The sequence below is a fragment of the Xenopus tropicalis genome, chromosome 4 (genome assembly GCF_000004195.4).
Source record: "Xenopus tropicalis strain Nigerian chromosome 4, UCB_Xtro_10.0, whole genome shotgun sequence".
Classification (NCBI taxonomy): Eukaryota; Metazoa; Chordata; class Amphibia; order Anura; family Pipidae; genus Xenopus; species Xenopus tropicalis.
This window is the reverse complement of record NC_030680.2, coordinates 15,105,587-15,120,538: the sequence shown is the minus strand read 5'-3', so window position 1 is coordinate 15,120,538 and position 14,952 is coordinate 15,105,587. Positions and strand designations below refer to the sequence as shown.

Sequence of the window (14,952 nt, the reverse complement as noted above, 5' to 3'; positions counted from 1 at the left end):
TAAATGACATCAGCTGAGGCCTCTCTCTTCCACCTCACTCCTATAGGAAACCACTGGGAAATGTTTACAGGGTCACCCTCTTTCAAACCAGATATACTGGTGGGACAGGGCCAAATTGCCCAGATTGCTGTGGGTAGTACATATACACTGAATTGGACTAAATTCCAGAGGTTACAGATGAAGCTCATTCCCTTTTCTTTTCTATTCAAATGACAGCCCACAATTCCATACAGTTATGACTTTGTTTTAGTATAATACAAAAACATCAACGTACCAGTGATATTGCAGGTATTTGTAACCTTAAATGGGTGGTCCACCTTTAAGTTAACTTTTAGTAGTTTATAGGATAGCCTATTCTAAGCAACTTTTCAACTGGTCTTCATTATTTATTTCTTATAATATTTCATCTATTTGCCTTTTTCTTCTAACTCTTTTCAGCTTTCAGGCAGGGGTCACTGACCCCGGCAGCCAAAAACTATTGTTCTGTTAGGCTACAATTTTGTTGTTATTGTTACTTTGTATAACTTGTTTTGCTATTCATGTTCCTCTCCTATTCATTTATCATCCTCTCATTCTGCTACCTGGTTGCTAAGGTCATTTGGACTCTAGCAACCAGATAGCTGCTGAAACTCTAAACGGCCAAGCTGCTAAACTAAAAAACTACAAATAATAAAAAATGAAGACCAATTGCATATAGTATCAGAATATCACTCTCTACATCATACTAAAGGTTAACGCAAAGGTGAACAACCCTTTTAAAGGAGAACTAAGGTCAAACACAAACTTTTTATATTGTTTTTGGCTCAGTCAAATACACAGGGCTGCTGTATCCTCTCCCACGCACAGTCGTCCCTTGTACCTTTCCCAGCGATTGCTTCAGTCACTTGCCTTGTGGGTTTGCAGCATGCAGTCCCCCTTTGCCAGGGTAGAACCAATGCACCTACCCCTAGAGGAACAGAAAACATGGCTACTAATAGGGTGCAAGGTGTATGTGGGTGCTCCCCCATCACTACTCTTGTACAATGATGGGTACCTAGGCCCGCATAACAAAGATCCTGGGATGCGGTTAGACCCCTGGGTACACAAGGGCAATGTGGATTTATTAAATACAAAAATAATTGCAGGTCAGTCTCTATTCATTGGATTAAGCCCTCGGAAACAAGAAGCCAGTAGGTCACATAGGAAGTGCTATCAGCTACCCATCAATGTATTCGAACACTATCAAATCCATTAGATACAGGTATATACAGAGTCCAGGGGTGGCTGACAGTTGCCGTATGACTAGAAGTCTACTTGGCCATGTCAATAAGGCTCTGCAGGGAAGTGGGCACCCACGTTTTCTCTCCCTGTACGAACACAACGCCTCTGTCTATATAGATCACAATGCGGTTGAAGTTGTAAAGTTGTTTCCCCTCATGACGCTTGCCAATTAGAGGCATAAATACGATGTTGTGCTCCTCGGCCTTGGACTGGATCAGGTCCTTGAAGTTCATGGGCACAGCCGCTGCAGCCCCTATTCCTCTCTGAGCAATGCTCTCCGCGTCTCGCCGCTCCTGCATAGCCTCGTACTGGAAGTCCTTCCTTCTCTCGGTCTGCGTGAGGTAGGCGATGCTCTCCCGTGCCCCCGGCTGCATGTAGGCACCTGGAACAGGCAAGTAAGAGACAGTTGGGTCATGTACTGAATAAAGAACATAAGGCACGGCACCCACTGCACCCAAACATTGCTCATCAAACCGTAATCCAAATGCACTGTTATACTCATATAATCATACAGCATCTATTCTAGTCTCACTGCAAGTTTGTTTAGTCTATTCATAGTGGTATCGAATTGGTCTTCTATGGATATAATAATAGGCCCTCTCAGCTTTTCTTCCATTGCCTCAACCCCTCAAAGAAATACAGTCAGCTCTTCTCCCACTTAACCCCTCAAAGAAAGACCATCAGCTCTTCTTCTACAGCCTCAATCCCTCAAAGAAATAATGTTAGAGTCTGATGCATTGGGAGAAGAGCTATGAAATAATGTCAGCTCTTCTATCACTGCTTTATCCTTCACATAACATTAGATTAATCCCCTATTATCTCGTCCCTTCACTGACACAGTGGCAGATCCGTTTTTTGCCCACCAGAAGCCTACTAAACAGGAGCAGATATGAATAGGAGAATATATATTTACTTACCGACACTAGAGGACACAGCCCGGTTCATGATATCCAGAGCCTCATTAAATTTGTCCTTGATGGCCGGGTGAGCCAACACCAGGTCTGAGAACATGGACTTCCAGCCGAGATACCACTTGGTGATCTCTTCATAATTGGGGTTATTACTGAGCCAGGAGCACAGAACCTAAGAAGAAGCAGAAGGGCAATAAGGAAACACTGTATTTATCTATCCTCACAGCTGCAACACTCGCATTTCCTAATACATGGAGTTACTGCTTTATTACTGTGTGCTGACAGGAGCCATTTTCTTTTAACTCTGCTTTTGAGAAGCCTATTACCAACCACAAACACTGCAGAAAGGCTTATTTTAGGATAAGTAAACCTTAAAAATAAGTGAATGTAAAATTGATAGGGGTGCTATTCTAAGCACTTTTGCAATTTACATTCAGATGAGAAAAAGTTATCTGAGGTTTCTAATGTTTCCCTAACCAGAAGAGCATCAGATCAGCCCTCTTTCTTTCTCCTGACAACATCGTCATCATGGACGGACACTGACCAGCAGATGGCACTGTTGTAACACAATTCACCGTTGTAAAACAATGTCAACAGTACTTTGTTCTTTAATATCTTAAGAATAAAAAAATAATACATGAAAACAGCAAAGGTGCTTAGAATAGCAATCTCAGCAATTTTACATTCATTTATTTTAAAGGTTTATTTATCTTTTATGGTTTTATTATAACAGGGCATATCATTCTTCCTGTAGCTGTGCACAAACACAGACTACTTCTACTTGGGGAAACAATAATGATTCTTATAGTAAAACATTCCAAATTCAAATTCAATGCAAAGCCATTATGGTTTCCAACAATATAGTTACCTGCAGCCACTTGGGGAAGAAATGTTTCTCCAGGATCCCTACGATGCTGGACAAAGAGACCATCCCCTCCCAGTCAGTGACCCAGTGGAAGACTTCCATGTGCTGTTGGTGCGGATTAATAACAAACTCACTGAGACACATGCCTACAGGGGGAGAGAGAAGAGTCACTGGAGGTCTGTACATGAGATGAGCAACTGAACCCCCATTTTAGCAGGAGAGGGAATGCACATTGCTTGGGAGAAATCCTTGGATACCCCAAAAGTCAGCTGGTTTGTGGCCACTTTACTTTTATCATGGGTCGCTCATTTGGAGCAGTAATTTGTATCTGAGCCAATAGCCCATAGGAACAAGATGGCAGCTTTAACTTATATAGTGCAATCAGAATAATGAAAGCAAACATCTGATTAATTGCTATAGAATACTGATTGGGGGAAGCTTTACCTATATTACTACATAAATCCCAAATATTTATTTTTATTGGCTAAATTAGTAGCATAGTTCAGCTTGAAACTGTAGAAAGAGCAGGATATACGAACAGATAGGACTGGATATTCCTGTTATGAAATGTAAATAAATGAAATTGTGGATAAACACACAGATGTTCTTATTAGCGCCAGCGCACCTAGCTTTGGCAAAATGTTCTTCACCATGAAGGCTTCCCAAGAGCCTGGCGTAAACACCTCCTTCCAGGGCTGCAGGATCAGCTTGGCAGAGGAATCGCTGGGGTGCCATTTCTGGAGGGCGTTGGCAAGTTTATTCCGAATGGGAGAGAAGAGTGGCTCTAGCCGCGACTGCATCAAAGGAAGCCAGGGGTGAATCCACGAGTGGATTGGGACGGTGTCTGTCAGGGGGTTCCAGTTCTCAACCTTAATGCAGAAATGTAAAGAATGACATTAATATATAAAACCATGGGTGCCTTGGCCCAGCTCTGACTAATACAGCACTCTCATTCTCTTGTACTAAGCCCAGATGCTGAGAATACTGTGGCCCACGACATAATAATGTTTGCTCACACATATAAGTGATAACAAAGGAACTTACTTACCTCTTTTTGTAATTTGGGGAAAATAAGCTGATCTAGTATGTTATCCAGGATCCAGACTGGCAGCAAATGGACCCAGCAGTCTAAAAAGTCCACCATGGGAGCGCAGTTTCTGGGCTGCCATTGGGCAATGATACTCCTCAACAGGGGAACCCACGTCTCCCACAGCAATCTGCATTGGAACAGAGAATAACACTGAGGTTTAAACAACACATTAAAAGTTTATGATCCACAAAAAATCAATTGCATTTTGTCTCCACATTTGCTCTAGTTAACCCCTTAGTGACCGGGGGGTGCTTTATTTATGGGCAGCTTCGGAAAGCATCACAACCCAACGCCAGGTAAACAAGGAAACTGATATTTATGAAAGGAAGGGGGTGATTTATTTGGTACATTTTCATTGGGAGGATGATTTACACATAGTTTATGCCCACCTAATACTTAACTAAAGGGCTAGGGGAGTAATTGGTACCTGTGGTATGGGTCCATAGATGCATCATGTGCACTGTGAGATAGGAGGTGACCTTCCTCTAGAAGGTTCTTCCACTTACTCATGACATCAGTCCCATAAGTAGGATCCTAGGCAGGAAGAGAGAGAGCAATTAGAAACTGGGGCAAGGATAGGCCCAGGGCACATATGTTAAAGGTAATAGGATGATCTTGCTTTGGAATAACATCAGTAATGCCCCAGCCCCTTAAGTGTCAGCAGCCCATCAACACACCATCTCCTGCTGTGCTATATGTCATATAATAGGCACAATAGGGGAGGAACTTCCCAGTTTTTACTGCCCCCTTAAGCGAATTGACACTTATCCTGAATCCCGACCCAAAAACTCCTCAAAGCATACCTCCCACCTGTCCCGATTTTCAAGGGAAAGTGCCGATTTTAACAGCTCAGCCCACAGTCTCGGATTCTTATTGAAAAGTCCCTCATTTCCCTTTGATCTCCTGCACCGAACACCAAAAAAGATACAGTTTCTTAAACTAAATTAGAAAAGTAGCTTTTGGCAGAGCCCAGAATACTCACCCCATGCACTGAAATACAATTGTAACTAAGAAGCTAAAAAGGTCTTTTGGGGGAACTGAGACTTGCAGCTTAAGGGGCAATTTCACCTTTATTAGCAAAACTGTAGTTACATAAAACAAGACCCCCAAACCCCCCCCAGAAATATGTTTAAACTTTACACAACCTGTCAAATTTTGTAAAATGGAAGTGGTATTTACAGGTATGTCAAAGGGACACAGTGTAACCGTTCTCCTTGGGTAATTCTAACAAAGCAGGTGAGTTGTGTAAGACCTTTATAACTTACCCTAAGTGGGTTCCAGTCTTTGAAATAATCTTTCATCAGTGGGTAGACAATGGCCACAGAAAGGTCTGCCTTCTCAGACATCTTGTACTCCTCATAGTACTTGTCTTGCAACATCTCGAATATGCGCGCACACTCCTCCAGCGTCAGAGGGTTATCACACATAGGCTGGATCCTCCGCTCGCACTCCTCTACAGTCTCTAGAACCTTACTTAGGTTCTGTATGGCTTTCTCCTCCCGTTCCAGCACCTCTGAAAGCTTCTCCAGCTCATGGGTGAGGTTCACCACCATGTCCTGTTCGTACTGCAGCTGACGGTCATTCTGAATGATTTCTTGCTCTGTCATATCAATTAGCAGCTGTAAGTTGTGTTCCAGCTCTGGCAAAGCAAAGCCCTGAGGTTTCTCCTCCTTTGCCCCCTGACCAGGCGCCTCTCCCGGGATGTTGTGCTTGTGGGCAAGCTGACTGTAACTATAGTACACCTTCTGCTCCCGACCAGTCATATCAATCACCTAATGGCAAAGGAAAAGAACAAGCTGGAGTTTATTCTCCGGCCATGAATAGGCCACTATACAGGCAGATCTCACAACTGAATTGCACTTGTCAAAGGGAAAGTGTTAAGCTGCCATCATTTTATAATACAGATCTGTTAAACATAAAAAGAAATAGAGCTCCCCCCATGGATATCAGAACATTACAACTGTAGTTTCACTGCTTTCTTTTTGGCCTCTTATTGAGAATTATAACACAACAGGAGGGTTAAGGAAAACACTGAACCCAGCAAACATTAGAAAGATGCACGTTTTATGGCTGAAATCTGTCTATTTATCAGTTTAACACGGTTTGGAATTTTTCAACACAAAAAAACTGCCATTATTTTCATATCCCTGCGAGAGTTACAAGATTGCAGCATATTTAGAGCACAGGCCAAGTTACATTGGCATTTAACATATGCTCTTTTGTTTCAGGGCTCACCTTTACTTGGGATATTTCTTTTTGGGGTGCAGACAGAGACTTTCCCACTTTGCCTTTGGCTTTCAGCTCCTCTACTGTTTTGTATGAGTATTTAGGTTTTTTCTTCCCTCCGCCAGGGTCCTTACGCCATTGGCTCATTTCCTTCTGAAATTCCTGCATATATAAAAAACACAGTCTTAGTCCCCCCCAAATAACATAAAAGCTGATTTCTACAGATCCACATACTGAAAACCAATCCTCTACAGAAACACACGTAGATTAAAGCTGTGAAATATATCAGGTTTGGGTTTTTTGGCGGATGGATGTCCTTTCTCTCACTTGGAGGCACATTTCACAGGAACTGCTTGACTTAACTGCCAGTAACTGTAGTACATATATATCAGAATATTTGGTAGGAGACAAGGTAAGGGGAGAGGGATCTTTTTAGAAACTGCCTACAATGTGTGTGTGCAGAACAGTGGGTTGCTTTGGTCAAGCACTTAATTATAAGTTCATCTTTTCTGTCAATTTCTCGCATGTCCAGATGTTGTAACTTGTGTTTAAATGAATGGGGCAGAGTTATTTCATTTATTTCATTTTAGGCCCCTCTTTCATGCCTGATATTGAAGTAGGGCCCTGTTAGCGCATTACAAGGTTACCAATATATAAGAAGACCTTGTTGTTTGAGTGACGGTTATAACTCCAAACATATCTAGAGCAGCGAATAAGTGTTTATTGCTGTGTAGCTATATTTTATCTTACTGGTCTCACAAACTGACACCCTAGGTCCCCCCTTGAGCAAAAACACACACAGTCATGAGAATTGGCCTTTGCTGGCACGCAGCAGTGTCCACTGAAATAATTAACACACCTTTTCCTCTTCTTCTTCAGAATCCACAACAGGGAAATCCTTAATCGATTGCTTGGTCCTTTCTGAGCCATACGCCCCTACTGCTCCTTTACCTTTCCTTTGTTTGGCTTCAATGGGGGCAATGATACCTGCAAGGAAGACAAAAACTGCTTCAGTCTCTCTTTTCTTGCACCAAAGCATAACGATGAAGTCTCTGAGCAATTTATCCCCTTTTTGCTTTCCCTTAGCGCAGGCTGTCTAACTTATTACATGTAGTGGGCCAATTATTTCAGCATGTTTGAACTCTGGTTTAAATTAAAATTCTGTCATACAGTGAAGTCTATGGAGCCCTTAGAAGACTGGGGACCATAGAAGTCCTTTGGAGAGCGACACCCGGCCCGCGGGCCTCAAGTTAGACAGCACTGCCCAAGAGGCTAAATGTATGGATATTATGCATCTATTTTGATTTATACAGGTGGGAGAAAGCATACTGAAATGAGATACGTGTTGCAAAGAGAAATAAAATAAAAGACTCTCTCCATGATCACTAAATGGTGCTGATCAGTGCAAAGTTAAAGGATAAGTAAACCTTTGCATGTAAGCAGAGTGCTATTCTAAGCACTTTAGCAATTTACAATTTTATTCCAAGGTATAAAGGGTTAAAGTACTGTTAATATGAATGCATTTTGTTACAACAGCGCCACCTGCTGGTCACTTTCTGAACGTGAAGTAGTGGATGAGGAAAGATGTGAGAAAAGTTATCTGGGGTTTCTAATGTTTCCCTAACCAGAACAACATCAGATCAGCCCTCTTTCTTTCTCCTGACAACATTATCAACTACTTCATGTTCAGAAAGTGACCAGCAGGTGGAGCTGTGGTAACAAAATGCATTCTTATTAAAGTGATACTGACATGAAAAAATGACTTTTCAAATTATGAATCTACATAAAAAGTTACCTATAGGTCATGTTGATCTTTTTTCACTGTTAGGGCTGGTTTTGTATGTAATTGTTACTTGAAGTTCCTAAACCTGACTGTTTTGCCAACCTGACTGTCCCTTCTCAGCCTGTCAGTTATAGCTTCTAATGCTAACGGCCTCCTGCTGCACAAATATGGCAGCCCCCTCACAGAAGAACATGGGGGATCAGATAAGGAATGTAAAAGCATCAGCAAATACTTTTATGGCAAAATTATAAAGCTCATGCAAAGACAATGTTATGATTGATGTAAAAAAGGTTTCATTTCTGGTGTCAGTAACTCTTTAACAATACTTTATCCCTTAATATCTTGGCATTAAAAAAATAATTATGAATGTAAATTGCAAATGTTCATCAACTTATTTTGAAGTTTTCTTATCCTTTAAAGAATATCCTGGCTATAAAATACATTTTTCTCACATACTTACAGTCAGATTATAATAAAAGCTACTATTGCACGTTTCCATCTGAGAATAGCCCCTGCCTCAGTAGAGCTTCTAATTTAACCTCACTGGCCAAAGAACCCAGTTATACCTTGAGCATTCTTTCCCAGGCCTCTTCCTTGCACATAACCCATCTTCTGAAGAAGTTTCTGGCCGATTCCCTTGGTATGCCGCTCCCAAGAACCAAAATCTGTGTTTGACTTTATTCCTCCAGCAAATGTCCTCTGTGATGGTTTGAAATTACCACCCTGTAAAATACACAAACTGAAACTGACTGAAGCTTTGGAATGAAACAATGAATATAGTGTGTCTTTCTTACAATAATAGTTCTCTCTCTTATAAATGGATGGTTCGTCCTTAAGTTAATTTTAAGTAGGTTATAGAAGAGCAAGTTCGTAGCAACTTTTCAATTGGTCCTCATTTTTTTTAAAGAGGGTCACTGACCCCGGCAGCAAGAAACTATTGCTCTGTGAGGCTACAATTACGCTGTTATTACTTTTTTTTTTTTTTTTTTAAACTTATCTTTCTATTCAGACCCACTCCTGCTATTATTCCAGTCTCTCATTTGAACCACTGACTGGTTGCTAGGTTATGTTGGTTCATAGCAACCATATAACTGTTAGAATTCCAAACTGGAAAAGTGCTGAATATAAAGCTAAATAATAATAAAAAAAAAAAGAAGACCAACTGCAAATTGTTTTAGAATAGCAACCAAAAGTTGGTTTAAAGAAGAACACCCCTTTTAACCCTGTCAGACTATTACTATTGGGAAGTACAAACACTCCTTAGACTCATCCTACCGTCCTTAGCTTCTTTGCCTCAAAATCCTTTGGGAAAGTTTCCCTCCTTGCTTGCGTTTCACTGTCGGAATCGCTATCAGATTTTTCTTCTGCAGCAGGCTTACGGATCCCAGCGCTGATAAAATTGACAGGGGCCGAGTAGTCTCGAGACCTATGAAGAAATAAAATGAAAGGTGTCCGTATTGGGTGGTGCTGTATCATTAACTGCACGCAAGAAGGTGACTATTACTATTGAGTGACCCCTCCTACCAATCTAAAGACCCACCAACCTTTTCCCCCCAAAGCTTGGCCTCTCATCATCAGAGTCCCGCTCTGCCCACATCCCATAGGTCGCCTCCTCTTTTGTTTGGAAATGCTTTCTGCGGTTGGGGTTAAACTCATTCTGTAGGTCCCAGTCCGTGATCTCAAAGTTCTCCATTTCCACTCCATCGCTGTCCTCATCTTTGCCATAAAGGTGCGACATAGACATGGTGCCTGAGAGAGGGAAACAATATTTAACAATATATAAGTTGTTGTGTTTTATAGAATGGCCAATTCTAAGCAACTTTTCAATTGGTCTGCATTATTTATTTGTTATAGTTTATTAAATATTTGCCTTCTCCTTCCAACTTTTTAGGGCTCTGGCACACGGGGAGATTAGTCGCCCGCGACAAAACTCCCTGTTCGCGGGCGACTAATCTCCCCGAGTCACCGGTGGGATGGCACACGCGGCAGCACGATTTCGGGAAATCGACGAAAAAGCCTTGCGAGGCAACTTCAGTGATTTCCCGAAATCGCGCCGCTGCGTGTGCCATCCCACCGGCGACTTACATTGTCGCCGGTGGGATGGCAACTGGCGGCAACTCGGGGAGATTAGTCGCCCGCGAACAGGGAGTTTTGTTGCGGGCGACTAATCTCCCTGTGTGCCAGAGCCCTTAAATGGGGGTCAGTGACCCTGGCAGCCAGAAATCTATCGCTCTGTGAGGCTACAGTTTTATTGTTACTTTTTGTAACTTTAATTTTCTATTAAGGCCTTCTCCTATTCATATACCAGTCTCTTGTCCAAACCACTCCCTGGCTGCTAAAGTAACTTGGCCCTAGCAACCAAATAGCTGGTGAAACTCCAAACTGGAGAACTTCTGAACTGAAAATAAAATAACTAAAACACTACAAATAAAAAAATGAAGACCAATTGCAAATTGTCTCAGAATATCACTCTCTACATCAAACTAAAAGATAACTCAAAGGTGCCCAACCCCTTTATGGCTATACAGGGTTGTGCCTTGGGGCCCCCCAAAACATTCCATGTCCTTTTCCTTGGATTTAGGTAAAAAAAAAAAAAGACAAGTGATAGAAATAACCTTGAACAGTATATGTCCAGTCGGCTGCGTTCCCCCTCCTGATTGGCCAGAATGGCTCAGTAGCCACAGCCAACCAGAGAAGTACTACTACTTACAGTGACCCATAAGGGGTTAAAGAGGGCCATGCTGAAGTGAGTGATGGGAGAGGAATGGGGCATGGAGTGAGTAAATGGCATGCTATGGAACTGGATGCATTACCCAGATACAATGCAGCAATCAATGTAACAGCATTTAGTAAGGGACAATAATCACAGGTCAGGATTTAAACTACAACTCCCATAATCCCCTCAAACAGTTATGGGGAAGAAACTAATAGCGCAGCCATTGACACCAGACAGGTACACATGGCCATTCCGCTCCTGTGCGGGAACCAGACACCCCGTATTCACTGAGCAGCCCCGGCTTAGTTATACCAAACACAAACAAGTGGGGCTAAATGCTAAAATAAGCTTCCATGAGGCGTCATAGTTACCGATATTCCAGTTCCAGGTACCTGAGCCCCGGGTTCCACAGGCTGCAGTAATGTACGCGGCACACTTCCGGTCACGCCTACACAATGACGCGTACGGGACGCGACACCGGAAGTAGGGTTCTACAAGCGTGGGGTTGTGTCAGAATCAGACTGGCAGGATTGGAATAGGGGCTACGGGCTAGGGGCTTGGTTGCTAGGGGCTTGGTTGCTAGGGGCTTGGTTGCTAGGGGCTAGTTTAATATGCAAGCAAGTGGGGTTCTGCAAGCTTGGGGTTGTGTAATAATCAGACGGGCAGGATTGGAATGCTAGGTGCTTGGTTACTAGGGGCTAGGGGGTTTGGTTACTAGGGGCTAGGGGCTTGGTTACTAGGGGCTAGGGGCTTGGTTACTAGGGGCTAGGGGCTTGGTTACTGGGGGCTTGGTTGCTAGGGGCTTGGTTACTAGGGGCTAGTTTAATAAGCAAGCAAGTGGGGTTCCGTAAGCTTGGGGTTGTGTAATAATCAGACGGGCAGGATTGGAATGCTAGGGGCTAGGTGCTTGGTTACTAGGGGCTAGGGGCTTGGTTACTAGGGGCTTGGTTACTAGGGGCTAGTTAAATAAGCAAGCAAGTGGGGTTCTGCAAGCTTGGGGTTGTGTAATAATCAGACGGGCAGGATTGGAATGCTAGGGGCTTGGTTACTAGGGGCTAGGGGGCTTGGTTACTAGGGGCTTGGTTGCTAGGGGCTTGGTTACTAGGGGCTTGGTTACTAGGGGCTTGGTTACTAGGGGCTAGTTTAATAAGCAAGCAAGTGGGGTTCTGCAAGCTTGGGGTTGTGTAATAATCAGACGGGCAGGATTGGAATGCTAGGGGCTAGGTGCTTGGTTACTAGGGGCTAGGGGGTTTGGTTACTAGGGGCTTGGTTACTGGGGGCTTGGTTACTAGGGGCTAATTTAATAAGCAAGCAAGTGGGGTTCTGCAAGCTTGGGGTTGTGTAATAATCAGACGGGCAGGATTGGAATGCTAGGGGCTAGGTGCTTGGTTACTAGGGGCTAGGGGGTTTGGTTACTAGGGGCTTGGTTACTAGGGGCTTGGTTACTGGGGGCTTGGTTACTAGGGGCTAGTTTAATAAGCAAGCAAGTGGGGTTCTGCAAGCTTGGGGTTGTGTAATAATCAGACGGGCAGGATTGGAATGCTAGGGGCTAGGTGCTTGGTTACTAGGGGCTAGGGGGTTTGGTTACTAGGGGCTAGGGGGGTTGGTTACTAGGGGCTAGGGACTTGGTTGCTAGGGGCTTGGTTACTAGGGGCTAGTTTAATAAGCAAGCAAGTGGGGTTCTGCAAGCTTGGGGTTGTGTAATAATCAGACGGGCAGGATTGGAATGCTAGGGGCTAGGGGCTTGGTTACTAGGGGCTAGGGGCTTGGTTACTAGGGGCTAGTTTAATATGCAAGCAAGTGGGGTTCTGCAAGCTTGGGGTTGTGTAATAATCAGATGGGCAGGATTGGAATGCTAGGGGCTTGGTTACTAGGGGCTTGGTTACTAGGGGCTAGTTTAATATGCAAGCAAGTGGAAAGAAGCGATGGGCAGGGATTGTTTTCCCACGCAGAGTGGCGAATCTGTGCCCCTAAGGGCAGTGCCAGGCTCACAGTGTGTGGGGATCTGAATCACTTAATGTAGTTTGTTAATAGCGAAACAATTGAATTAATTTCTTTAATTGGTTGTTTTCCTTTGTTAACTATCGGTATGTTACAGAACAGCTTTTCCTATTGGTCTTCATTATTTATTTTTCAAAGTTTTTTAATTATTTGCCTTTTTCTTCAGACTTTTTCCAGCTTTCTAATGGGGGTCACTGACCCCAACAGCCTTTGCGAGGCTATTCATATTCCTGTCTTTTATTTAAACTATTCCCTGGTTGCTAGGGTAATGTGTACCCTAGCAACCAGATACCTGCTGAAACTCCAAACCGGAGAGCTGCAGAAAAAAGTAAAACAACTTAAAAAGTACAAATAATAAAAAAAGAAGACAAATTGCAGTTTGTCTTAGAATAGCACTCCCTACATCATACTTAAGGTTAACGCAAAGGTGAACAATCCCTTTAAATCTGTCAACGGCTTCTGTCCCCCTCCTCCATACGTAGGGTTACCATCCTGGCAGAGCTCTACTGGCCTAGATAGTAAATCACGTTGTTGCCGATAAATTTATAATAGTGGCCATGGTCTTGGCTGATATTTTTAGCACTAAGACTTAGAAATCCTAAGTAAGGTTGATGGCTGTCATGTCTGATCATGGCATATGCAGTGCCCCTGTCCCTATGGCCTGTGTCTATATAAGAAAAAATTCATTAAACTGCTACAGCCCACTAGCAGTCACTCGTTACAAAATACAGCAAAAATACCCACCCACTGAAAGGCTAGAGGGGTTATACAATATTTTTACTGATGGCAAGCTTCAATGAGTCAGAGCCAAAAGCTTGCCTGGCTATGAAAAGATCTCTGGTGCCTCAAGGCATTTACAGACTCTGCACCTATTAGTAATTAACATCATCAAAGTAATTAACATTCTACAAGCTCTGAGCTACTAAGGAATAGCACAATCTCATTGCCAGATGGGGAGGTTGTGAGTTTGGCATACATAGGTGGAAGACTCAAGCCTGGTGCCTTTATAAAGGAAAAAAAAAACCCAAATATGTGTTTCAGGTCTGGACTGGCAATCTGTGGGTTCAGGCAAATGCCAGAGGGGCTGCTGTAAGATGCCTTAGTCGCTATTTATTGGGCTGGTGGGGGGCTGTTTGGGCCCCTGTGTACTTGAGATGCCAAAATCCCTGCTAGGACCTGACATGTTTTGTTGCATTTGGTCATACCCCATAGAATGCCCTTATTGGTCAGTAGAATGCCTTCTGGATAAGAGACCATTTTGTTGCATTCTTTATTCAAATAAAAGATATTTGTTAAAATTATATATATGTGAAAAAAGGGACTCTCTCCCCTAAAAGTGAATGTCTTGAGTGTATCCAACATTTTGGACCACACTTATCTCAAGGATAGCATTAATAACCCCCATCTATCACAATTAAATGCCCATCCTACCTAAAAAAAGATGCCAACAAGACATTCTGAAACTATAACAATTCATATATGTTTTTTTAAAACATTGTTTTGTCCATCTTGCAGGTCAGCAAGACATCTCCCATGTATTGTATGGGTCCATAGTCCATTCTAACACTGTAAGGGATTAACTGTGGGATAAGTCCAGGGAAAAATCTATATGTTCTCTCAGGGCTGCCAACAGGGTGAACAGATGGGGAGTCTGGTCAAGGGCCCCATGGCAGAGGGGGACATTGAGAGAGATGAACATCTGATTTGTGGACAAAAATGGGGGTGAAAACTTTCAAAGAGTGGGCAGTGTAAGTGAATCATGGGCATGGCTGGGCATATAGTTTAGTAGGGGCATTCAGATTATAGGGGGCCACATTGTATTTAGTTGGCAGGGCCCAGCACACTTGGGCAGAAGCTGGCAGCAGTGGGTTAATATCCCAGGCACCCACTGGGGAAAGAGCTTGCTAATAGTATATGGGGCCCATATCTTTTGATGGAGATGGTATACAATAAATACATCACAAGTAATTGCATATTTGAAAGGCCCATGTGTTGCTAGGGGCCCATGGAAACCACCCAATCTGTCCAACCCTATGAAGAACTCACTTATTCTCTCACAAATGTCTGACTGTGAGTAAAATAGTGAATACCAAGGTGAAC

The 14,952-nt window shown here is 43.1% G+C and overlaps 1 protein-coding gene across 4 annotated transcripts; it reads right to left on the bottom strand.

Annotated features, from left to right (window-relative positions):
* Positions 1–694: 694 nt before the first annotated feature.
* Positions 695–11,334, bottom strand: tfip11 (tuftelin interacting protein 11). Of its 4 annotated transcripts, NM_001097376.1 has the most exon segments (14): positions 695–829; positions 864–1,642; positions 2,178–2,343; positions 3,040–3,182; positions 3,662–3,905; positions 4,085–4,253; positions 4,554–4,660; positions 5,392–5,898; positions 6,362–6,514; positions 7,212–7,339; positions 8,702–8,858; positions 9,411–9,561; positions 9,680–9,884; positions 11,223–11,255. In NM_001097376.1, coding segments are annotated over 12 exon segments (2,478 nt in total). In that variant the 5' UTR covers positions 9,880–9,884; positions 11,223–11,255; the 3' UTR covers positions 695–829; positions 864–1,289.
* Between the last annotated feature and the right edge of the window lie 3,618 nt (positions 11,335–14,952).

Excerpts from the sequence above, each read along its gene's own strand:
- tfip11 (XM_031899720.1), bottom strand. The coding sequence starts at position 9,879 with ATGTCTATGTCGCACCTTTATGGCAAAGATGAGGACAGCGATGGAGTG. Across the intron at positions 9,562-9,679 it reads CCAAGCTTTGGGGGGAAAAG|GTCTCGAGACTACTCGGCCC; the intron begins GTTGGTGGGTCT and ends ATTTCTTCATAG. Across the intron at positions 6,515-7,211 it reads CTGAAGAAGAAGAGGAAAAG|GAATTTCAGAAGGAAATGAG; the intron begins GTGTGTTAATTA and ends TTATATATGCAG.